The sequence below is a fragment of the Larus michahellis genome, chromosome 7 (genome assembly GCF_964199755.1).
Source record: "Larus michahellis chromosome 7, bLarMic1.1, whole genome shotgun sequence".
NCBI classification, from domain to species: Eukaryota; Metazoa; Chordata; class Aves; order Charadriiformes; family Laridae; genus Larus; species Larus michahellis.
Window position 1 is genome coordinate 8,619,538 of NC_133902.1, and position 24,696 is coordinate 8,644,233.

General features: G+C 48.0%; 1 protein-coding gene across 2 annotated transcripts; it reads right to left on the bottom strand.

The window, feature by feature from the left end:
• Positions 1–61: 61 nt before the first annotated feature.
• On the bottom strand, positions 62–24,390 carry AKAP1 (A-kinase anchoring protein 1). 2 transcript variants are annotated; one of them, XM_074593912.1, is made up of 12 exons: positions 24,240–24,390; positions 22,985–23,066; positions 10,756–12,439; positions 8,625–8,758; positions 7,111–7,237; positions 6,406–6,536; positions 5,247–5,424; positions 4,420–4,570; positions 3,718–3,785; positions 2,189–2,262; positions 1,345–1,410; positions 62–1,203 (listed from the first exon to the last, which is right to left on the bottom strand). In XM_074593912.1, the coding sequence occupies exons 3-12, from the start codon at positions 12,413–12,415 to the stop codon at positions 1,144–1,146; spliced, it is 2,649 nt and encodes an 882-aa protein (XP_074450013.1). In that variant the 5' UTR covers positions 12,416–12,439; positions 22,985–23,066; positions 24,240–24,390; the 3' UTR covers positions 62–1,143. The 2 variants fall into 2 exon arrangements, with proteins under 2 accessions (XP_074450013.1, XP_074450014.1); XM_074593913.1 differs by lacking the exon at positions 22,985–23,066 and having other exon boundaries at positions 24,240–24,381.
• Between the last annotated feature and the right edge of the window lie 306 nt (positions 24,391–24,696).

Here is a 24,696-nt window from a genome sequence, read left to right on the forward strand (position 1 = left end):
AATATGTGATAGAAATCTAAAAAGGAGCGAAAAAAAATTGAGAGAGAACACCACTGCAATATTAATGCCAAGTTGTTACTTTTTTTTTTTTAAACAGATCTGTACAGCGACATAGCAAAGAATGCAGTGATCACAATTCAAACCAGACAGCAATCTAAGGGAATGCTAATCCTGTATACAGCAGAGCTGAAACACTCCCAACATTCAGATGCTCCAAATACGTCAGCTACCCTAATGCACTCCAAACCAGTTCTACCTATATAGGACATTTTGGTGTGAAAAAGTTTCTGTAAAGTTCCCTTTGTTTCCAGTGATTTTCTTGTACAAAATATTACAATGTTTTTTTTTTATATATATTTACAGACTTGCACAGCTAGAAAAATATAAACTACAATTGGGCTTGGCAATCAGTTCTTTTCTTTAAATACATGACATTTCAGAGCAAAAATTGTAGTGGTAACATATCCTGCACTTCAAGCATCTGCACGGAGCAGCTTTCTTTCTTCCTTAAGCATATCAAGCCTAAAAACCATGACTGCAGTGAGACATGTGCCACAGTAAGTGCAACGAATGCAATTCATCTACCTCCTGGCATAAGGAAGACACAAGATGAACGTTGTTTGTGCAGGTTAGTGGCACAATAAAGAAAAAAATCCATAACTGAACATTAAATTCCTTAATAACATTCATTAATTTCATAGGCAGAGCCTGTTAAAAAAGGACAACCAATATAACTTCTAGGAAAAGCAGACGCTAAGTTCATAGGACGTTGTACATCTTGAACAAAAATGCAACCACAGTTAATGTTTCAGGGGCATTTGCTAGCTTCAAGCAAGCCCCAAGGTTTTAAGTTTGTATTTTTTTTTCCATTCAACTTTTGAGCAGAGGCCAGGGAGGATTTTTTTTTGCTTTAAAGCTACAGTATCTGTCATTATGGCTTTTAACACCCCGCCTTTCACAGAGATGAGGTATGTGTTTCTAGTGAAATGGTAACAGTTGAGCAAAAGGGGTTTCAATGGACCACAAAACTCCGCACACTGGTGTAAACAGGTCTTCTCATGAGAGGTTGCCAAACCGAATTGTAACAGTGCAAAACTTTTGTTTTTCTCTGCAGAAAGAGTTGTCGAGGCATCTAGGACATTGCTAGTAGTCAAGCCACTGAGCAAATCCCCTTTCCACCAGAGTTCTGTTTATTGACAGGACCTAGAGGAGGTGGGGAAAAAAAAAAAAGTAGACAGGTGAAAAAACCACTAGTGAGACACATCAGCAAGTTCCTAATCAACAATAAAAAAGTCTACATAAACTCTAACAGCGTTGAAAAAATAGACATGTCAACATACACACCTCATCTCCCATCAAGTTCCACAGCTGTATCAGTGGCAGACCTGTGGCACTATCGTAATTTGTGACCTGGAAAGACAGAAAAACATCGATGTGCAGCAGTTCTGGCCTGAGCCACGGAGGATGCAAGGCGAGCGTCATTCACTGCGTATCAGATACTCCGTACTTCTGCGCAGGCCAGAGGAGTGTACCTGCTGCCAGCAGGCGGCTGGGACACCCTGCTGGCAGGTTTGCTCTCCTCACTCAAATCCATGCCCTTGCTAGAATCAGCGATGCATCTGGGCACTGCGTTAAGCAAAGGGAGCTGCGAGATCCAGCAACACAAACGCTATCAGCGTCCCATTTGGCCCAATTAACTTATGTGGATAGCTACAGCCACTACGAGAAGCACTTCAAAAGAGGCGAGTGCCTCTTTGACGAGGTCAGCACTGCACACAGAAGCCCCTGGATGCTACCAGAAGTCCTCCTTCTCCCTCTGGCCAGCCAGGGGCCAGATCCCCATGTCAGCGCCGCAAGGACTGGCAAAGCAGCGCAGACCCAGTTGAATACTTGGTCCGCTGGACAACAGGCCCCTGTGTGCTCTGTAAACCCATCCAGGTGCCCTTCCTTCGGGCCCACAGCAGTGACAAGAGGGAACGGTCAACCCAACCACGCAGTCCCGGAGCAGTGCTGATGCTACGCAAGGAAGTTCTGGGCACGAAGATTTCCCAAGAAGAACCCTGCCCAGCAGCCGGGCTACAGGCTCTGGCTTTGTATTTGGTTTTAGCACACACAGATGCCGGGGGCAGAGAAGGAAACAGCAGCGCTCAGACCAGCAACAATGCTTTTCCAGACAGCTCTCGTGTACCTGCGCCACTAGGACTGCGCCTCTGGTCATCTCACTAACGGCGGCGTCAGCTTCGGATGAAAAGTGATCCTCATCTTTGGAAAGAAAAGAGCAGGAGAAAACAAATGAGATATTCACAGGCTTTAAAAGGCCGGAAGGGACTATTAAGCTAATCTCGTCTGACCTCTACATAAGTTAGGCCAGAGAATCCTCACCTGCTGTTGCTGTAGGCATTTGCTGAAACCAGTCTATTAAGCTGGAGATCACACAAGTATTATGCCTGCTGTGCTGCTGAAGGGAAAGGATGAAGTGCTTTCTAAAGCCACTAGCTAAGTTAATGTGAACGTAAGTGGCTGATGAATTAGGAGGCTTTAAAGACAGAAAAGTCTACTTCTGCAGTACCTTTGAGCTGCCATTAGTATTTTGATCCTTAACAAACTAAGCTCAGGGGCCTCAGGACGTGCAGTGCACGGCGCAGTACTGCAAATGGGAACTCAAAAGCATTTACAGTGCCGGCTGCCGGCACCTCAGCGGCGCCAAACACACGCTTTGGGAGGCAGCTCAGCTCTCGCAGCCTGCGCAGCTCCCATGGGTACCGCTGCTAACTCCACACCGTAATGCAGCAGGAAACCCTCGTGTCCCAGGCAATACAGTCTACACCGTAGACCGGACATAAGTGTGTTCATTTTGGAGGAAAGCTGCTTATTTCCTACAAAATTGCTGCAAAATAAAAGTTTCTCCTTTGTGCTCCCCACCCTGAGACCATCTCCAGCAGCAAGTGAACTCCTAACAACCCCACAAATACTGCAGGAGGTCGATTACCTCAGGGAATGCGCAAAACACTGACTTCTGCTAGGTGCAGCTTAAACCTTGCCATCCGTCTACAGCCTTGGCAGGGCCCGTGCCTCCTGGAGCCCTGCCAGCCACAAACCCCCATGGCCAGACCTGACCCCTCGCTCCTACCGCCACCCCCTCCGCACCCAGAAGGCCAGCTTCTTAGACTCCAATACAGCAGGGAGCTCTAACCCCAGGAGAAAAGAAAAAAAAAAAAAAAAGAAAAAAGCAAACCAGAAAGCACTCTAGGCAGTGACTGACATTCTTCCAGTGCTTGGAGGGTAGTCTTTTGAACACAGGACTCCACATATCAGTCATTTCGGTAAGAAAGTGTCAGATATATGTCTAGCAGATTAAAAACTAAGTTTGCATTTACAGCTACTCTCTGACAGCAGAAGGCAGAGTAGTTACAGCCACTTCACCTATACCCTGCCAGTCCTGCCAACTTGCTGTTTGGGAGAGTAATTCATTCTCTGCTCCATGCAGGAAAACGCCTGGACATTTATCATCTTTCCCCTGGAGCCTGACAGGTTACGCCATACTAGCACATTTAGAAAAATAAAATACAGTTTTTCCAGTCCTTGCTCTAGTCACATCAGAGGCTGCGCTTGCAAAAGGAAGGAGAAGGTTTAGACAGAATCACTGCTTGTACACAGCTGGCATCCATTTAAACCTGCAGGAGGAGTGCCAACGGTACGTCTCGAGAGCTCCATTACCTGGAAGTGGCACCACGTTGTCTAGTAAAACTTCTGCTCCTTGGAAAGGTAGTGATAAAAAATCAGACCTTAAAGAAAAGAGAATAAATTGGAATAAGAACATGGCTTTAAGTTACTTCTGTACTCTTCAAGGTGACATTGATTAATCAATTACTCTAACAGGAATTCAGTTTAAAATTGATGACAGTCAAAAAAAAAAGAGACTGTTCTCCCAGCAATCAGACAACAAATTGCCTGATTACCCAGCCAAGTTGGACTGGGCTCCAAGCAAAAACCATGTCCATAATGGAGGCTGTACTGCTTTTCTCCCACCTCTGGGGCACAATCAAGTATTTAATGGGCTTGTGTAGGAAAACCCTCATCCAATATGGCTCTTTCAGTCAATGGGGCTGGGGCATAGAGAATCTGAATCCTGTTCCTAGCCGAATTAACTACACTTTGTGGCTTCCTGAAGGCATCCTTTTGCTCAGCTTCCACGCTGAAGTGGTAGAAGTTACAATTTCATCTCCCCTCCCCTTCAAAAAAAGCCTTGCAAGAGCTTGCTGTGCTCCCAAGAAATCCAAACCCACTGCTGAGACAAATCTTTCTACCATTTCCCACTTCAGCTGTGGAAAAACCTATAAGCAATTCAAACGATATGGATGCCTATGATGAAGATTCAAGCCAGGTATGGCCTCAGGCCAAGGAAGAGGAGCTAGAGACCTGATTTGTCTGAGCGTGTCAATCTTCACTTTGTCATATCCTCCATAGTCCACGTATCTGAGCTCCACTTCACCAGTCTCTTCAAAGTAGCTAATAACTTGAGCCCGTAACCATGCCCCATCCAGGCCTGGAGCCGCACAGATAATACCAACTGCAAAACATAAGAGTACAGAGACGAAAGGCTCGGTTTAAGTGGATTTCCAGAAGTCAGCACTGCAGGCATGAGTAGTGCTGCACAGCTATCTGCTGAGAATCAACAGCATTTCTTACGCCACTTCCATCTTCTTTCAACATGGCCCACACCCCCATCAGACCAGGCCTGCAGCTGGGACACAGGAGAGGTGGGTTTTACTCTCAAGTCTGTCTGCCATTACCCTGCTGTTCTACCTGGGTATCCCCTTCCCTTCCAGCCTTTGGTCACTAGCAGCAAGGTCTGTCTCTAAAAAGGAGAGTAAACGCTAATACCCCCTTTCCACGTGATGCCCCCTCCACTTTACACCATGTGCAGACACTGACACTATGAAGATTTGTGGGCAGTTGCACACTTTGTCAGCAAAAATACACCAGATGCCAAGTTGATCAGAAATAACCTGTGACAGACTTCATCTCATTCTGAATTCCAACATGCAACTAAGTGGCTGGGGAGGTAACTCCAGGGATGAGTGGGGTAAGGAAGAGTAGAGCAACATCTGTACTCCAGTAGCAGCTTAAAAAAAGACAAAATGACAAGTGAACTATCAAATTCTCATCCACTGGGAAACTTCCCAAGCCTAACTCAGGGGCATCAGGCTTTTGCATGACAATTTGTGAGCAACCAAGTTACTTGCCTTCCACTGGAGTTGGCAGGGTTGGAATTTCAGGTTGAGAATAGCAGGCATACATCTGCTGGTCGAGGCTACGCAGGACATGGAAAGTGGGGTGTGTATGCTGCTGTAGAAACATGTGCCCTGCATCGACCTGGTTCGCCACGACCACCTCTACAGTGACTCCATCTGGGAGAAACAGCTGTCACGTGGAGGAAAGAAATTCTCATTAGTGCTCACTGGAACACAAGCTTCATTCACAGCAACTCCATGCTCCACCAGCAACTCCTGAGGCTTACAGCCATGGGTGGAAAACCCTTGGCACTCTGGTATTTCGCTTCCAAAGGCTGCTTTAGATCAGGAGCAGAAAGCTACGTACTGTTACTCCACATTGTTCCAAAGGAAATCAGACTTGGGATGGGGCCCGTGTTGTACACAAAAAGACTATCGGCACAAAGCAGCTGTAAGACTGACTTACCCAAGAGATCAGTGAGCAGAGTCGGAAATTATATGGGTCAAGTCATGCTGCACTATCACCTCAGTGCAACTTGCAAGGATTCCCTGCCCACAGTGGTTTTCAAACATCAAGGCAGTCTTTGCAAGTATTGTCCAAGATTTATCCCAGAGGCATAATTTTCAAAGTAATTTGCCCTGGCTGCTAGAGAGCCGTTGTGTTGGGCAGCTTCCGAGCATTACTGTGCTCAGAATACATCTAAACCGCCTTCAATTTCCCAGCATAAATTCACTTCTTCAGAACAAAGCCTGTCTTCACATCCATGGAGACAGTTATGTGCACAATTGCTTTATAGACCCTAGATGCCCAGTGTAAGCAAAGAAACGTGGGTCGGGCTCTCCTCCCAAGTAACAAGTGATTAGACAAGAGGAAACAGCCTCAAGTTGCACCAGGAAAAGTTTAGATTGGATATTACAAAAAATTTTTTCACCAAAAGGGTTATCAAGCACTGGAACAGGCTGCCCAGGGTATCCCTGGAGGTATTTAAAAGACAGGTAGACGTGGCGTTTAGGGACATGGTTTAGCAGGGGACTTGGCAGTGTTAGGTTAAGTGGTCGGACTCGATGATCCCAAAGGTCTTTTCCAACCTAAATGGTTCCACACTACCATGGGGGTGGCCAGCAACAGCCTCCCACCCCGCACCAGCATGGCCAGCAAGCTGGGACTTACCCAGGCAGTCATAAGGAGGGAATGAAGTGTCAATGGTGTTGGTGGAGGTAGAGCGTAGATGTTGGTGAGACACAGCTCTTTGAACTTCTTGCCAATCAGGCTCAGTACTTTTTCTACTTGTTGTGAGGAGCCTGAAAGACAAAAATACCGCAGAAAGTCTGTAGCACAGATATGCTGAGGACACCCCCACCGCTGCCGCATGAAGCCATATAGCTACCAGAAGCCTTCTGCACTACATCAACAATTTAAGTTTTAATAAATTGGCCATGTAACCTGATATCAGACCAACGCGAGTAACTCGGACCACCAGGTCCCAGTTTCAACAGCTTTAGCCTCCAGTATGAACCCAATTCACTGGCAGATATTTTTTGGCCACAATTAATCTAACATCCTTCACAGTCAAGACTGCATTTGCTGATACCCATCCCATAGCTTCTCCTTCAAGCCCAAAGTGATCCTGCAGAAGGTGTTGGTTAATCTACAGCAGCCAAAGGTGTTAAAATGCATCCTCACCTCTAGAATAGAGGATTCACATACCAAGGCACAGGTGACTTGGCATATACCCCTACTGTAACAGCACTGAGCAGAAAAGTTTTGTAAAGCACTGGACTCGCAAAAACACTAAATCTGTTTAAATTCCCTGCCCATCTAATTAAGGCCCCCAAGCTACGTGTTAGACCATGAATAAAGAGACATTCCACTTACCTTCGATGTGACAGACTTGGGAGTCACGGAAATAAGGTAGTGTTGAGACATAAATTTTGGCACCAGACGCTTGCCTCAAGAAGCTCATAAATCTTCCTTGCTTGCCGATCAAACGGCCAACTAATTCCTTTATGAAAGGGATAAGAAAGCAACAGTCAGGAACAGAAATGTGGATCAAACAACAGTGTACCCTGTGGCTTATTTCACCCATATTCCCAGTTCCCGTAGTGTAGGGTCAGGCAGGACAAACATAAGGCAATCCTGGACCAGTGCAAGTTCTCCACTCTTCCTCCATCTCTTTTAGAATGACACAGACACAATGGGACAAAACCAGGCCTGCTAAAGGCTACTGTCTTCCTACAGTCAAGTAAAGTCACATCCTCTCCCGATCTCCCACTACTTTTTTTTTTTGTAAAAGCATATTACATGCATTTTTCATTCAAATACGAAATACTAAGTTTTAGCAATTTTTAAACAAGCTAATTAGGTTAGAAAGGGAGTAGACAAAAATCACAGGAGAGTAAAGCAGGCTACCACTGCCGTTAGGCTACAGAGCCCCTGGAGAGCTGTGCAGGGTGACGGAGAGATGTCTGTGCAAGCCCTGGCACCTCCACTGGCACCTGCCACCGCTCACTGTCAGAGACCAGACAGCAGAACAGACGTGCGGGCCCGAGTCAGTACGGATAATCCTGTACAACATAAAGTTAACTGCTTTAAGAAAAGTGACAGCCTGTCTTCGCTAACCACTGAAATGTATTTTTCTGCTGTAGAACTGCTTCTGTAGCCTGTGTTTTACTGATCCATTAAAATGCACGTTACACGTCTTCGTTGGGCTCGCAGCACCCAAGCAGCCAGGGCAGCACGCTCGTCCTGCTGGGGCTGCTGTCTCACATCACTGGCAGGTCCACTACAGTATGCAGGTCTACTGAGAGGCAGAACTGCAAGAGCAATGCTATGCGGGGCAGCCACAGGTGATTTTGTATGTACAAAGCAGGGCAGAAGGTATGAACATGGTCCTAAAAACCACGATCTCTCTCTCAACCCAAAAGAAAGCTCACTATAAAAAGACAGAGACACAGCAGCTCCACAGAATAGCTCAGATGAGCACTCAGCTTGTGAGGAAGGGTTTGGACCGGCAGTTGAAATGTAACCCTCCTACAGAGTGGAAAGAAAAAAAAATAATAATTCATCACCTGCTCTTAATAACTGTGTACCCTCAAAGCCTTCTGAGTGCTTTCAAAGCATCAGACTAACAGATTGGGGCAGAAGATAACAAGGAATAGTGAGGTCAACAACAAACGTTACCCTGGACGTAGCCCTGACATGCCTCCTGTTTACAGTTGTGTACTGGCTCTTCACTCCTGTGGAGTCCCAATGGGAGCTAAATGCTTAAATCCTCCTCGATTTGCTGTTGATCTCCCTGGGATGGCACTGAGCCAGTACCTGACTGGAAGCACCAGAAGATGGCTATGCAGGGCAGGGCAGGATGCGCGAGCAGCCCAGCGGCTGGTTACCTTTGGGACCTCTATTTCCCAGATAATGAAGTCAGACTTGCTGGATTCTCCTCCTAGCTTAGAGTTCTGGCGAGTCACTGTCTTCCTCAGGGCACAGCCACTGTCCACAAAATCCATGTTATTTACATCTGAACCTACAAGACATGCACACGTGTCAGCAGTCGGACAACCCACACAATCCAGCTACCAGACACAAGGCCATGAAAACACATTATTTCAGAGAGGTTACATTGAGCTCTTCCTTCGCATTCAGTTGGGATGTTCCTGTATCAGGTTCTCCAGCATTTCAGAAAGGGTGAAGTTCCGTCAAACACAGCCTACTGAAAGCTTCCTTTTATTCCCAGAGAAAAACCTGCACACCTCTGGGAATGCAACAGAAGGAGGGCCGAGTTCAGGAGGAGTCCTTCAGACATGGTGACACCTTACACAGCAGCACAGACACGACACTGTACATCAAAGTCACCAGCTGAACGAGGGCTATGCCAACATCACCACTGAGCTGCTGCTGCAGCAAGGTATTTTGCATTTTCCCCATGGCTTAAACAGGGTTTTTCACAGGGAGTTCAGCATACAGGGACGGACACGCAACCTATTCGTCTACTCTTTGCACTGACATTATGACCCTGACCCAACAGGGGTTGCAGGTCCAGTGCCAGGGGTGCCCCCTACTAGTTGTGGTAGGGGATCACCTCTTGCCCAACTTGTCATATGCTTGAAGAAACAAGGTGCCAGAGACAAGCTATGTTTTGTTGCCAAGCTATCGGCCAATACCGGGAATATGCCTACTTGGGAAGGGGACAAACTCAAGCAGCTTCCTCCTGGTCAGATCCCAGATAGTCAGTGTAACACAAGGTTGATCCCTCTTCCAGATTAACAAGCAGAAGCATGAAGCACCTCACTTGCTTACAAGTATTCAGGCCACTGAGTGCAAGACCAAAGAGAAAAATAAACCCAACAGCTGCTTCACATTTGCCACATCTTCACTAGTAACACAGCAGAGATGCCTAGAAAGTCAAAGGCAAACAGTGCAGCTCTTTGCCACAGGCTCCCTAGAGAAGATGAGGATTTCAGTCTCACAGCCTGGGTGTGAAGGTCAGCTGTAGGACCTCTCATCTAACATAGCCCCCTTATCAACTTTACCTGCTATATCCCCTCTCCCTACCCTTCAGCTGTCTCCATGCAGAGCTTTCAGCCCCTGTCACCACACTCTTGTACCTTCTTGTCACACCAGCATTCACAACAAGGCAAAACCATTTTCTTTCTATGGTTACTACCACTAATGAAAATATTTTGTGGGTTTAATCCTTAATTGCTGGCAAACTCAATCCCCATGTCTTGCAATGAGCAGCATTCCAACTATTTTGTAGCAATTACAAAAGACATCCTATCATTAAGGGCTGTTGGCACCACAGGGTCCTATAAAGGACTTCAACTTCCATCCCCAAGGTCACAGAGGTTAACATTTGCTCAGACAGCTTTGTGTTCTGCCAGGCACACATCATCCAGATCTAGAAGGCAAAAGCAACACAGAGACAGATGGGGGACTCCATGAACATTGCTCCCTGTTGGGATTTCGTGGCATGCACCTACCCTTCCAAGCAAAACGGCTTCAGGATAATTGGTCTGCAACCAACTGATTTTATCACAATTCATCAGAGCACTTCCCCGGTTCATCTGGCAGCACCTCAGAAACTTGCCTTACAGCTTCCTTTCAGCAGCAGCCCATAGACACAGGTAAGAACCAGTGCTTACCAGAGGCTGCCTGAACTGAAGCAGAACCCATTTGTATTAGCAGGTCTCAAACCAGAAAGGTGCTCAACAGCCTGGCCTACCTCCAGACACGGTCCATTTCACCGGGGTACTCGAGCACATGCTTAGCTTCAGACAGTAAGCGTTGTGCTGGAAGGAGACCAGCCTGTTCACCCCTTTGCAGTATACCCTGAAGATCACCCAGCTAACATTGGATCCTGCAGAGATGGGAATTCTGAGAGCAAATGCCTACCACCTGCACGTGAGGGCTAAATATTCATCTACTGGGGAAGGTAAACATGAAGAGGATTTATCCAAACATGTTCTGCAGCACATAAAATGCTTGTTCAGGTTTTTGTAGAAGGATTTTCAAATCCCTTACCTCCTGAGTGTTCTCCATCCATCCCTGCTGCCCTGCTACACTCGTCACGCAAATCTCCATCCTCTTTCAGTATCCCATTACTGTATGGCACTATGCTGTCTTCAGGTTGCTTCAGAGTAGGAGGTTTTTCACTCGGTACTGAGCTCTGCTCAGCAGATGTGTCGTGGGTTGCAGATATGCTCAGTGAGTCCGAATGCTGGCCTGATGTGACAGACAGCATTGTGTTCTGCAATGGGTCCTCCACACTCGTCCCACCTTCAAATGCGTATGTGCTGCACCCAGAGTCCTCCGTAACCAAAGATGACCTTTCCAGTGACTCTCCATGGTTTTCCACAGGAGTCCTATCAGCTACTTGGGACTGACTGCACACATGGTTCTTCATCCGACAGTCTTTTGTGTCTCCCTGAACAGGGCTGGATAAACAGTTGTGTGTTAAACAGCCAGAACCTGTCACACACTGATCCCCTTCCTCTGTCTGCAGGGATGTCAGTACTGCAGCATCACTCTCCACAGCAATGTTCTTGTCCACTCCTGTAGCTTCCTCTGCAAGCACCTGATCAGAGGAAACAACACTTGCCGTCTCTAGAGGTCTCTCAACTTGGCTGGCAGCGGTCTGGCAGATCCAACTGGACACATCACTTGCAGAACTGGACAGCACTTCCTCCGTTGCTGCCAAAATGACCTTGGAAATGATCTGTATTGCTACTTGCTCAATTTTCTCAACTTCTTCCTTGTCCAAACTCACTCCTCCAGTCTTTTCTCTTTCCAATTCATCTCCTTTTGGCTGCGTGTCGTTCTCCTGACACACAAGTACAGTACTGGCAATTGACTCGGACATCTCTTCTTCCCTGGACTGCTTCACACAGGCGGACTCCAAACTATTCGGTAACATGTTCACTGCAGAATCCTTGTGACTTGATACAACTTCAACTTCATTATTGAGAGAGACTTGTGGGGTATTGGCTTCCTTCTCCAATCCCAAGCAAGGGGCTGTCACAGGGCCAGCATCCGATAGCACGATTTCTGGCATCTGGCTTTCCTTAGGGGGCTTAAATGAAGAATCATCTGACTGCTCTGCATTGCTGATCTCCTCCGTGACTCCCAAAGACTCACGCGTCAATGATGCTGATGGCCACTGATCTTGGTTTGCGCTGGCGCTTGAGCCCTGTGTAAGGCTCACTGCAGCACTGCTGTGGCACTCGGTGCTCCTTGAGAGCAGGGGGAGAGGAACAGAAGCAGGGACACCGCTTTCATCTTGAGATCCTATCGTTTCTAGTTTTTCACTGTCGTCCTCAAGGGTGCTGGGCTGAATTGTCATTACTGACAGGTCTGGAAGGTCCTGTGAGAGATCTGGCCTCCCGTGAGTCTGACACAGAAGAGAGGGCGTCGTCGACCCTGCTGACAGCAGGGAGGTCGAGGTTTCATTCTCTGGGCATTCCTCTTCCGAGGAGAAAGGCAATCTTCGAGGAACACATGCTTCTGTTTTGGGTGCTGAATCATTCTCTGGCACTTCTTCCTGCTGCTCTTCTTCAATGGCTGTTGCTTGTTTGTCGTGATAGCTTGCATGCTTTTTTCTGTGGGAATAGATCCACCAGCAGCCAACAAGTGCCAGTACTCCAGGTATGGCATATAGGGTGAAACTGCGGAAGCATAAAGCCATTTTGCAGAGCTTCAGCAATTGTATCTAGACAGAGAAACAGAAGCCATGTTAAAATAGGTCACAGGGAAGGTACCAAGGCGGCTAAAGTTTCATAAATGCCTGGAGGTCTTTCTATTAGCACAAACAGAATAGAAATTCTGTTCTTTGTCTTGAATAGACAGGGTCCTAGAAAGGATTTTAACATCCATCCCAGGCTTGACTTCCAGCAGCTCTTTAAATTCACATATCTGCTTTACTGGCAAAACCACAGAACAAGATCCTTACCTAAGACTAGGGATATCTAGACATTTCTTGCTGTTATACTCACCAATTTCACCTTACCTCACCTTACACTTAAATCAATTTCACCTCCTTTCTCCTGCCTCACCTTTGCGGGTCAGTGCTACACACAAGGACAGCATCCAGCACCCCAAGTTTCTCCAGCATCAGGCTGGGTTCACAACACAGCTGTGCCACAAGCCTTCCAAGACACAGACTTGACACACTGCATTTCTCCATGTGAAAGGCAGCATCACATTCCTGAGAGTTTCAGAGGCCGACAACACACACTTCTCTCAAACGTAAAAACCCACCGAAGGCGAAGCGCTTTGCAAAGGTTCTCACCCGCAGCCCTGCAGGGGCTAGTGCGCGGGCACAGCACAGGTTTGGCGTGTAGGAATTCCTAAACACAGAGCAACTACAGCCCGATGAAGCAAGTGTCTCCCAATAACCAGAAGTCCTTCTAAAAGGTTTTGCAATAGCAAAGATGGGAAATGTGTATAACACCCTTATAACAGTGGTATTTGTCTAGCTAAAGCAGCCTCCATAGAGACACTACTACTTGGGAGCCCAGCTCCAAAGTTTGTTCTACATTTAAATTTACTACCTTGACAGCTGCTACTCCTCTGACTTTCTAGAGCTGAAAGCTGCCTCTCTTACTCTACACAGTGTGTGGACCCTTCCGTGCCTGGACATTGCTGGGACTCATGTCCCAGTCATGCTCCTCCCTTTACAAACCTCACCTGGGCTATCCAAGGCAGGGCTGGTATGTCTTTCCTTTTCCTTCAGGAAAGCCCGCAGGCTTTTAGAACTTGGTAAATGGAAAGGGTGAAGGCTGGACATTCTTAAGACAAAAGGCTCACTTTTATGCTCTACAGCACAATGGCACGCAGTGGAACACAAAGCTAAAGAGTTACCCACATCCCCAAAACAGCCTGGCTGCAAAGCACTTACGGTTTATGTTTTCACTGAGCAGGAATTAAAGCAAAGCACCATGTGTCTGACAATGCTTACACAGGGCAGACTTTTCTCCAAACAGACCTCAAGACTTTTGCCAATGAGTAACAAAAATAAACATTGTTTTCAGGAGATAGCAAAGTCCTAGGAATGGGAACCACCCACTGGAAGAGCGTATTATCCAGTTCCTCTTTAGGAGCATAATATTTCTTAGACAAGAGAAGACAATCAAGTCAGTCTCTCAACTATGCTTAGTCTGTCTCAACCGGAAAAAATCTTCTCTTATCAGAACAAGTGTTCTGACCACGGCTCCCAAACACAACCCTCCTTCGGGGCCTCGATTTCCAGGATGAGTTGATTACATTCTAGCTGAGGGACAAAAACATGCCTCCCTCGGGCTCCAACTGAGCACCCAAGCCTCAGATAATTTAATATTCACCCTAGATTTCTCACCTCCTCCAGCCACAGCCTCCCATCCCGCAGGAGCAAACACACAACTTCACCCAAGCCAGCTCAGACGCCAGCCCTGCTTCTGTGCTGTTCCCCGCAGAGTCCTAACCACTGAGGCAAGTAACTAAATGAATGGCAAAAACAGGGACTAGGAAGTTTCTTGCTCAATCCCAAACCAAAGGTTTGCTGCAGACATGATTTAAAAAAATCCAGTAACATCTCCAGTATATCACAAATGAGGTATTTATGTTGTTCTACCCAGAAAACTTGAGTCTGTGTTCATTGGACATTCATATCTGATACCTTCTAAATCAAAGTTACTTCCAGCTGGCTCTATACGTCAGGTAACACAGCTCACTGCTGAGGATGAACTTTTGGTTAATGGCAACATCGGAGGTTTGGAATTAAAAAAAACAGACCTATGCAATAATTTGCATGTTTGGTTTTTAGAACTTGGTAAATGGAAAGGGTGAATTCTGTACATTCCTAAGACAAAAGGTTCACATTTATGCTCTACAGCACAATGGCACATTGTGAGCCACTGCGAATGCTCATCTGCCATCCGCTTAAGTTGTTATAATTAATGCAGAACCACCCTACAAGCTGTCTCACAGGCCTACCACAAACTCAAATTAAAGTAGCTCACATAGTCCATTCCCAGCAAGCTTTCCTGATTAAACAGACAGCCCTATTATTATCCGATTCCCTATTAAGTTGCACCGACTGTACAAACAATAGTCCCACACAATTCTGCCGCGCAGAAGACAGGAGCGGGACGCTCCACGGAGGGACAGGCCTGTCCCAAAGCCGGGCAGACAAAACAGTTCTAAGAATCATTTTAAACATTAGTATCACTTAAGATAAAGATCTTCACTCTTCTGTGATATTTAGATCAGTGAGGACTGGTGGATTAGCTGACTGCTCCTTGTGAAACTGATTTAATTTCATGTTTTTAATTTGACTAGTTTTAGCAAGACCTGCATTATACTATCAGTGACTGTGTTAAATGGGAATTCCACATCCTTCCATCAGCTCGAAAGGGATAAAAGGCAGTGGCTCTGCACAAGATGCCAGCAGACATCCTAAAGCACCGGGCTGGCTTGGAGACAGCCAACACCAACAAACATCTTATGTAAAGGTGATGGGAAGACTTTGGTGGTCTGATTTTGACATGCTGGTCACAATGTCACTTTTTATGTGATGCCTAGAAGATGGCTCATTTTTAACCCCCTTAACTGAACAGTTGTAAGATGCAGCACACACTTCTCTCTCATTTCCTCCACAGGAGAGCTCCTAAAGCCCGCGTTCATTTTCCAAGACGTTTAAGAGCAGCAAAGCCCTCTCTCCATTGCCAATTTGACAGCCAGTTCGGGACTGCAGGGGCAATGGGATCATTTGAACACATGGGGGGAAGAAAGCCTGGGATTTTCCTGCCAGCAGCAGAACAGAAAATGGCAACTTGTCAAATCACATGGCTTTAAACCCTGCCAAACTGCAGGGAGCGCGGCCCGGCAGTCCTTGCACTCTCCAGGCAGGAGGAGCCAGCTGGGGACACGCAGCAGCTCCACGGGCTTTGGACTGGAGACGATCGGCTTGCAAAAGCCAGGACGGGTGTGACACGCTGGATGCCCCGGTGCCTTTCGCCAGCACGCAGGGCCCCGTGCAGTCCCGCACCAAAAATAGAGCCGAGCCAGCGCAGAGCCCTCACACTGTACGCGCTCGCCCCGCGCTGCCGGCCACTTCCACTTCCTCAAGGCACGTCAGGAATCCCGTCTAAATGTCACACCTTACATCAAGGCACGGCCGGAGAGCTGCTGCTAGGACATGAGACTTTTCCAACTTGCTAAATAATCCCCACTGTAGGTCAGGATGGGATTAAGACACCAAGGGGAGAGCAGGAGTCAGTCAGCTCTCCAAATATGTATTCTGACTTGATTTATGGAAAACTCCTGGTAAAGATCAGGGAGATGAGGACAAGAATGAATGCACACACTTGCCTATCTTAAAAAAAAAAAAAAAACACAACAAAACCAAAACCACCCCAAGGACAGTCAGCTTACTCTACTTGTTCACATTAGGGCCCGAGAGCAGTTTTAAGCCACCTTGTTTCTGTAGCCAGGACAAACAACCCTTCAGTACACACATCCTTATAAGGTTAGAAATGTTTGCAGCACGAGGTTCACAGAGAAGCCAGATAATTCATTCTCAAGGTCCGAGAGGAGAGTTCAGCGAGCACTTGCTCTAATTTTCAGGGCTTTCAATGCACAAAAAGGTCTATTCTGGGGGCAAGCTGCTTCAACTCCCTACGAGAAGAGAGAAAAGGACAACTCCCAAGTGACTGAGCCCCCAGGCTCTGCAGGGACAGACCCGACAGTGCCACTGGTCCTCTGCTTCCCTCCTGCCCCAGCACGTGAGAGGTCATGCTTCCAGACCCCATGTAGTGGAAATTGAGGCTGGAATTAAAGACCATCCTGAAGGATCACAGAGCAAACAAGCAGGCAGCTAAAACGAAAATGTAGCTTCAACAGCAAGGCCAGGATGCCTCCCTGCAAACCCTATAGTTAGCAATACAGCACCCGGGAAATAAATACTATCTGGGTGAAAGAGAACCGGACAGGGCTGGCACAGTTAAAACTAAATGGGACCACGTGGATCCTTAAAATTTTCCATGCTAAAAATAACCAGTAGCACATGCTCTGCCTTATAGGAGGCATAAGAACAGGAGTTGACAAAAACCTAAAGAACTGGAGGCCCCACCATCAAAAGCAGCGTGCCCAGCAGGGCGAGGCAGGTGACTCTCTGCTCCGCTCTGGGGAGACCCCCCTGCAGGGCTGCCTCCAGCTCTGGGGCACCAACAGCAGAAGGACACGGAGCTGTTGGAGCATGGCCAGAGGAGGCCCCGGAGATGCTGGGAGGGCTGGAGCCCCTCTGCTGTGAGGACAGGCTGAGAGAGCTGGGGGGGTTCTGCCTGGAGAAGGCTCCAGGGAGACCTTGGAGCCCCTTCCGATATCTGAAGGGGCTCCAGGAAAGCTGGGGAGGGACTTTATTGGGGAGCAGAGCAATAGGATGAGGGGGAACAGGTTTAAACTGGAAGAGAGGAGATTTAGCTGAGATATTAGGAAGAAATTCTTTGCTGTGAGGGTGGTGAGCCCCTGGCCCAGGTTGCCCAGAGCAGCTGTGGCTGCCCCATCCCTGGAGGTGTTCAAGGCCAGGTTGGACGGGGCTTGGAGCAACCTGGGCTGGTGCAACCCCCAGGGCAGGGGGTGGCACTGGATGGTCTTTAAGGTCCCTTCCAACCCAAACCATTCTATGATTAAACTAAGGGGAATTGCTGCACAGGAACAGACATAGAAAGACTGACTTGACCTGCCCTTGCATACAGCACATTTTCATTGAGAGCTGAATCAGCATGTGGCACTGCAAGATCTAAATCACAGCTTCTTTGTTTTTCATACAAAGATAAAGGAGACAGGCAGCCCACAATGGAGGGACCACCTCCCTGCTTCTTCCAGGTGATGCTGGAAAGCCCCTTTGGAATGTAGTTCAAACTGGAGAGCAAAGAGGTTTCCTGGCCACACAGGTCAGCATCACAGAGGCTGACCTTACAGGACAGACCTGCAAGATCAGTGGCCTGCCGTGCCACCGGGCTGCAAGCCCTTGCATCACGCACTCCTGATCACCAGGCTGTCAATCAGCCACAAGGCTTGGCAGCCTTTCCCACACTCTCCTCCCAGGCCAGCCCGGTGTACCACCATCAAAACCAACATCGCTCACAGGTGAGAGCTCAGGGAACAGGACTCAATAGCCACAAACATCTAAAGACAGGCAGGAGCCAAGCAAGCAAGATGTCAAACTGGATGTCACTTCTTTTAAAAATAAGTGAACAAGTACATTTCTGTATACTGAAATAATTAAAGGTAAGCGTTCTGCAGCAATTTCTGCTTCAAACACCAGTACTGAAAGACAAGACCAGCAAGAGTCTTGCTCTAGGTAGCCCTGCTCTGGCAGGGGGGTTGGACTAGATGATCTCCAGAGGTCCCTTCCAACCCTACGACTCTGTGAAGAGATACCCCTTAAGCAATACCACCTTTCCACAGCCCAGTTAACACGGGCCACAGAGCTCAAGAAACAGGCTCCTCCGTGAATGAAAACTACTAATGAAGCCGCTCCACAATCCTTAAAATAGTTAAGAACCAAAGTCCTGTTTGCAGAGGGGTATATTATGACAGAAGTAAAAGGCCGAAAAAGCTGGTTGTTGTAGAGCTAAACTAGAGCTCTGGAGCAAGAAACACCACCACCATCAGGCTGCCTTTTATCTCTAAGATAAAAACTGCTTTCAGCGTAATCAGCTGCACTGATGTTCCTACAACAGCTCACTCCCCTCCTCTGCAGCTGAAGCTGCCACCCTGATGGCCCAAGGCTTTATTAGTTCTTCATTTAAAGTTGCTGCTTCTGTGAATTTTCTCCCTCTTGGGAGCCAAGGAGCAGCCCAGCAGAACTCCACAGCTCCAGCAGTGTCACTTACAGGCAAAGCAGGACTCAGCTTCTATTTACACACTCGAAGGCAGAGGTTTACAATAAAAGTATCACTCTAACCAAACTGTAGGTCTGTTTGGGTTTGTTTATTAGGTTTTTTTTTGGTTTGGGGTTTTGTTTTTTTTTTGAGGTGTTTTGGAAATCACCAAGCAGCTCATACATACGCAAACACGGACTGAGCAGCCCTCGCCACCTGTGCAGCCTAATGGATTAATGCAAGGCCCTGAGCTGATCCCTTCTGCAAGTCACAGGTTACACTTTGTAATTAACATTAACCCTATCAGATGATCAAGCTCCTTGCTGCACTTTATATCTTATTACCTTCCTGCTCCAATTGTTGCATTATTTATAGTTTCCTCAACCAAGCTAGTGTCTCCCTGTGAATCCTCTATTACAGAGGAAGGCAAGATCAATTTTTCACTGCTTTGCCAGAAATGTCTCTCAGATACAGAAACAAGCTTCAGAAAACGCTTCTGCACCACTTTACCACTACCCCCTTTATCTTTCTTGGCTGTTCCTCACAATTTGGTGGAGGGTGGGGTTTTTTTTGGCCAGTTTTGGAGTTCACTCCAGAAACTGAGCCAGACCAAGTGTTCTGCCTCTTCAGGCTAGCCAAAAGAGCTCAGCACATAAGCCAGAGGCCTCAAGACCTTTCTATTATCATCCGGCTTTGAACTGCAGAGAAAGTGCTCTGATGCAGGCTAACCCACGCTGCACACAGGTATCCCTGACCAGGCAATGAACACCACTTCTTACAGCCAAGAGGGTAAGACGTCAGTCGCCGGGATCCTTTCTGAACAGCTGCCTCCTCAACACACCTATCAGTCCAGTTCCAACTCTTTTAAAAGCACTTTTTGTAGAAGACTAAAGAGAATCAGTCCTCCACAATACAGCAAAGCAGTTTTTATTACCTTTATAATCTACTAACAAAAAAATTCCCCAAATCCAGATTTTATAATCTTTCATTCTTTCCGCATTTTCAACCAGGCAGGAGAAGAGAACAAATTATTTTCCAGAATTTCAGAAAAACTATTTCCAATACTTAGCATTTTGCATTTGCTTCGACACCAACAAAGCTAAATACAGCCCTTGCTGTGGGAAACAGTGCAGTGTCAACTACAGGTGCAGCTTACACATTAAAATTTAAAAGCAACCAGCTAAGTCTAATGCCTGGCATCTGTATCAATTTCCACAAAAAAGGCATGCACAACACCCAGCAGCAGAGACTAAACTAACCAAAGGCTTCCAATACACTCTGCACACAAGACAAAAACCAAAAAAAACCAGACTTGAATTTTTCAAGGAGAGGGAGAGGTGAGGTTTACATCACAACACACTGATACCACCGTAAGAGAGCGAGAAGGGAGGCAGTGCTGAGACAAAACAGGTGTCTGGAGAACAGCATCGAGACCTGCTCGCTTGGAGGTTTAGACCTTGATAATCAGCTTCTCAAAACAAAAGCTGGACTAGACTTAAACAGAAGAGCAAAAAGCCCTGTTGTTCAGTCAGAAGCCCTGTGCCCAGAGCTTGGCTTGCTGAGAATAAGCCACAGAAGCACACAGAACATTTGTGAGGAAGGCACTCTGTATTTATCTACGCTAGGAAGGAGCAGCAAAGGTTTCACTAAGAGTCATTTAGACTGAACAAGCAGGAAGATAACTTGTAGGCATTAACAATCTTGCTACAAGAAGTTGCACAACATACTTGAGACCTAATCAGAGAGACATGTTTCACTTTGATCCGAATTACAGCAGCACCTGCAAGCCCTCGCCCAAATTACACTAGTTCTCCTACACAGAAAGGCTTCCACAAAGATTGCAGGTTGCCTCCTTTCCTCAGTTTTGGCAGTCTTTTTTTTTTTTTAAATAAGCAAAGCCAACACACTGATTAGGCGACCTTTCTACAGTCACATTAAATTGGAGGAAACGCAAGGAATAGAAAATTGGTACTCCAACTCGAAAGATGAGAGCCCATTCCCTTTACCAGGCAGCAAAGCATAACACTATACTCCATTCAACTTGGAATATATTTTAGGAAAGTAATGTGCAAATTTCTTTCCTGCACCCCTGAACACCAAAAACATCTTCCTAACCCTGCATTTCAAGAAGAAATGGAATACAAGTCCAAGCTCGTAACAAAAGAGGCTTGTCTTTAAGGAAGGGGAAACTGCAGGGTCACAGCACTAACATTCATGGGGATACACACTCCCATCCTTGGTTCCAGGGACCTCAGGTTTCCAATTCACAGATTTATCCCGATGGAAAGCGAATGCCCCGATACAAGAGACACATGCAGATCATGAGCTTTTGCCAGGAACTGCTGCTATTTATACGCAGGGAGTCAAAATCAGCTACAGCACATGGTGAGTTTCTCATCCTCATTGCCAGGTGGCAGCAGAGGTCAAAGGCAATCAGGACCTCTCCAGGTCTGCAAGCAGTGATTTGTTTGCTGAAGAATGATTTTAAGTGATCTTTTATGAAATATTCAACTCCACTAGCAGTAATGTACAGGGCCCGTAAATTCAGAGTCAGCTTCCAGCCAGGGTACAAAATGCAGGAGCAGCAAAGTTAAACAGAATCCAGTAGCGGACGATAAAAAAAACAAACCAAGAGTAAAACAGCTGAAGACAGGTAATTTGCAAAAGCAGCGAGTGACATGCAAACATATCACCTTCAGCAATCCCCATGAGAAGCAAACTCAACAGCCTTAATTTCCAGGAAATATTAAGCGCCTGCTGAATAAAACAGCTTCTTCCAAGTATCTGAAAGTGGCTGCCTGAAGTTAATCATCACTTCATGAAGTTCAACCAGCCATTTGCATTAAGAGTTCCACAGAAGCACTGTAGTTAGAAATCAGGATTTTAAAAAGGCTAGTCATTAGATCTGAAACATTAAAAATATCAGAAGTGATTAATGTTTTAATTAATGTTTTTTTATTACTCCTAGATGTTGCTAAGGGCACCTGGGATACCAGCCCTGATCTTATTACAGTCTCCCTGGACACTAGAAATACCTTAAATAATTTTTTCACATCAGTTAAGTGTACATGAAAGGTGAAAGCCATACATAAGTGGGGTATGGTGCTTTTAAAGCATTATGCTCTTCAGATAACTCTACTACAGCAAAAGTACACTCGCTCTCAAATACCCTTAAAGTCAGCCTGCAATGTTTTCAAAGTGAACACAAGAATCTCAATGTAGCAATGAGCTGCTTCTGGCCCTGAACAGCTTTTGCTGCAATCCTCAGACAAACTCCTGTCACAGTTAACTCCCAAGAGAATCCGCAGGAACCGGGAACGTACGTACTGTGGTGGATCTGAACTGCAGGAACCTTCCTCTCGCACCCTGGGTGGCGAGGGGAATTCCTGTTGTCTAATTTCAGGCATTGTGGAATGTCTAGGTTAAAGCCAAGGCTTTCTAAGCATTTGATGATTTTCAGTGTTAGCATCTCAAAGCATCTCCGGAGATCTTCGAGAAGGAACCTGGTTCCTAGGACAGGTATCTAACCTCGGTGCGACTAAGGAGAGCACACCTAAGCAGCAGCTACCAGCACACACAACTGGGTTCCTGCAGCACCATCCCTGCAGCCCCTCCAAACCTAACACCATTTGCTGCATATGTCTGAGGGCAAACGACCTGCAGCCCCGCTGTAAAAGACTCTGTTACAGTCACAGTGAGTCACCTGCCTAAATCCCCCAGCACCGGTGTCCCATGAGAGCGTTTAATAGTCCTTCAAGAGCTCAAGGAAACACTGAAACAGAAGCTGAGGGACTGTCAGAGGAGTGGTACCAGGATGGCAAGCGATGCAGTAAGAAGGTGGATTCTAGCAACTTCAAGTACAGCTCAAGTTCTACAGGCTGCTCGCTCCTTTTAATTTACTAAACGGTTGTAATTTCCTTCAGTGCACTAGGCAGCACATGCAAGCAAACCAAGTAATCAAGAACTAAACTGTGCCATCAATATACACGCAGTAAAGGTGCACTTTTGCAGAATCACAGGAATGTTGAGATTACCAGACAACAGGTAGAGCAGCTCAGAGCATCCCTACACAGTATTTCACCCTTTACACAGGAAGTTCATTGAAGAGCGAGGAGGTTAAGTGACTTGAACTGGGTCACACTGTGACCCCCGGCAGAGGAGCAGGCTCAGCTCAGTCACTCTGACAGCTCTGGTCCATGTGCTAAAGCCAAGCAAAAGCCATACCTCCCCGAGGAGCCATGCCACACTCCCGCGCGCTCCTCCTTGGCTACACTGCGCACACGCAGGGCTATAGCTCAGTAGATCATTCACAGGCACAAAGCAAACAGGAGAAAAGTAAAGTCACCGTCTCCTGCTACTACTTTCCCCGGCAACAAGCAATTTCCTTTCACCTGAGACAAAGTCCACAGAGGCTCCGATAACGCTCAGCAGGTGCTAGCACAACCGCCGACCCGGCCACCGCAGCTCATGACCCTGCAAACACAGAAAGGCAGAATTACTGCAGCCCCTTACTCCTCCATAACAGACGGACTGAGGTCAAATGCAGCTTTTGTTGCTGTTTCCTACTATTACAGATAACTTTCAAGAAAATGATGCCCTTACTGGTGATGCCTATTCATTTTGTGTTCCCTGCTTCATGGTATAGCTTACTAGCCTGCGATAAAGAACTTGACCAGACATAGATCAAGTTGCCCAGTTCTGGAACGCGAGTAACTTAGATCGCATGTGCTTCAAGGAGGGGGAAGAAGAAGAAAAAAGAAATAATCAAACAACAAGGATTCTTCCAAGAGAGCAAGGCTACCGAAACATTACTCCCTCAGTGGCAATATAATTTAATTCCTTTCCTCCTGATTATATTCCATGCTGGCTTACAAACAAGTGGAAGTCACTGCAACATATGAAAAGTTTGCTAATAACAGTTTTTATCGGCTATTACCATAACATAAGCAAGCCTCGCCATACCAGACCTACAAGAGACAGTACGAGGCATCCTTAATCTTTATACCCGCTCTGCAGCACTTATGTCACCTCTCGCCTTCACTTGGGAGCAGCTACAGCACGGTCTGCAGCGGGAATGAATCACGTTTAATACCACCTCGCACGACTCCTTTGGCCGGCACGGCTGTTTCTCCCCTGAACGACTTCGCAATTTCCGAGCGGGCGGTAAATAGTAAAAGACACACAAAAAAACGCTCAGAACCGCCGCTGACTCCGCCGAGACCCCGGAGCCCTCCCGCCCGGCCACGGCACCCCCGCCTGCCGCAGCCCACCGGGGCCCCTGGGCGGCCGCAACCGTCCCCCCCGCTCCCAGCGGGCCACCGGCACGGCCCGCAGCCCCCGCCGTGCCCGCGGCAGCCCCGCACGGCACCGGGGCCAGGCCGACAGCACGGTACGGCCCCGCCGCGGACCGGGGTGACCTCCGGGGCGGGACGGGGGCCGAGCACTGACCTTGGCCGCAGCCAGGCTGTGCGGGGCCGCTCCCGCCGCACCCACAGCCTCAGGAGCGGCGGCCCGCAGGGGGAAGACCTGCGGGTGGGGCACCCCCCACCCGGCCCCGCACCGAGGGAAGCTGGCCGGCTGACAGCCCGCGGCGGCGGGCCCCGCCGCTACCCGAAGGGCCGACCGACGGCCCGCCGCGGTACTTACGGAAGGTGCGGCCGGCGCCGCCCTCCCCGCGCCGGTGCCCGGAGCAGGTCCCGGTGCGGTGCCGGTGCCGGTGCCGCCCGCCGCCCCCCGCCCGCGCCGAGCCCACGTGCAGCCCGGCCGGGCCGGGACATGCAGCGGCCGCCGCCGCCCCGCCCGCCCGCCACGCCCCTCTCGCGAGAGCCGCGACCCGCCGGCACCGCGCCTGCGCGCTGCCCCCCGCCGTTACCTGAGGGGAGCGGCCCGCGGCCCCCGCGCTGCGCGGACGGTCTTGTTGGTACGCCTCGGGGAGGGAGCTGGGCCCGCCGTCTCCGCCTCCTCCTTTCCCTCACTTCCTCGCCCGGAACGCGCCGGGGTTCGGCGCAGCGGGGGCCCTGCTCCGCGTGAGGCGAGCGGAGAGAAGGGGCGCTGCCGAGGCCCGGTCAGCCCTGGCGGCGGCTGGGCCGGCTCCTGTGGTGTC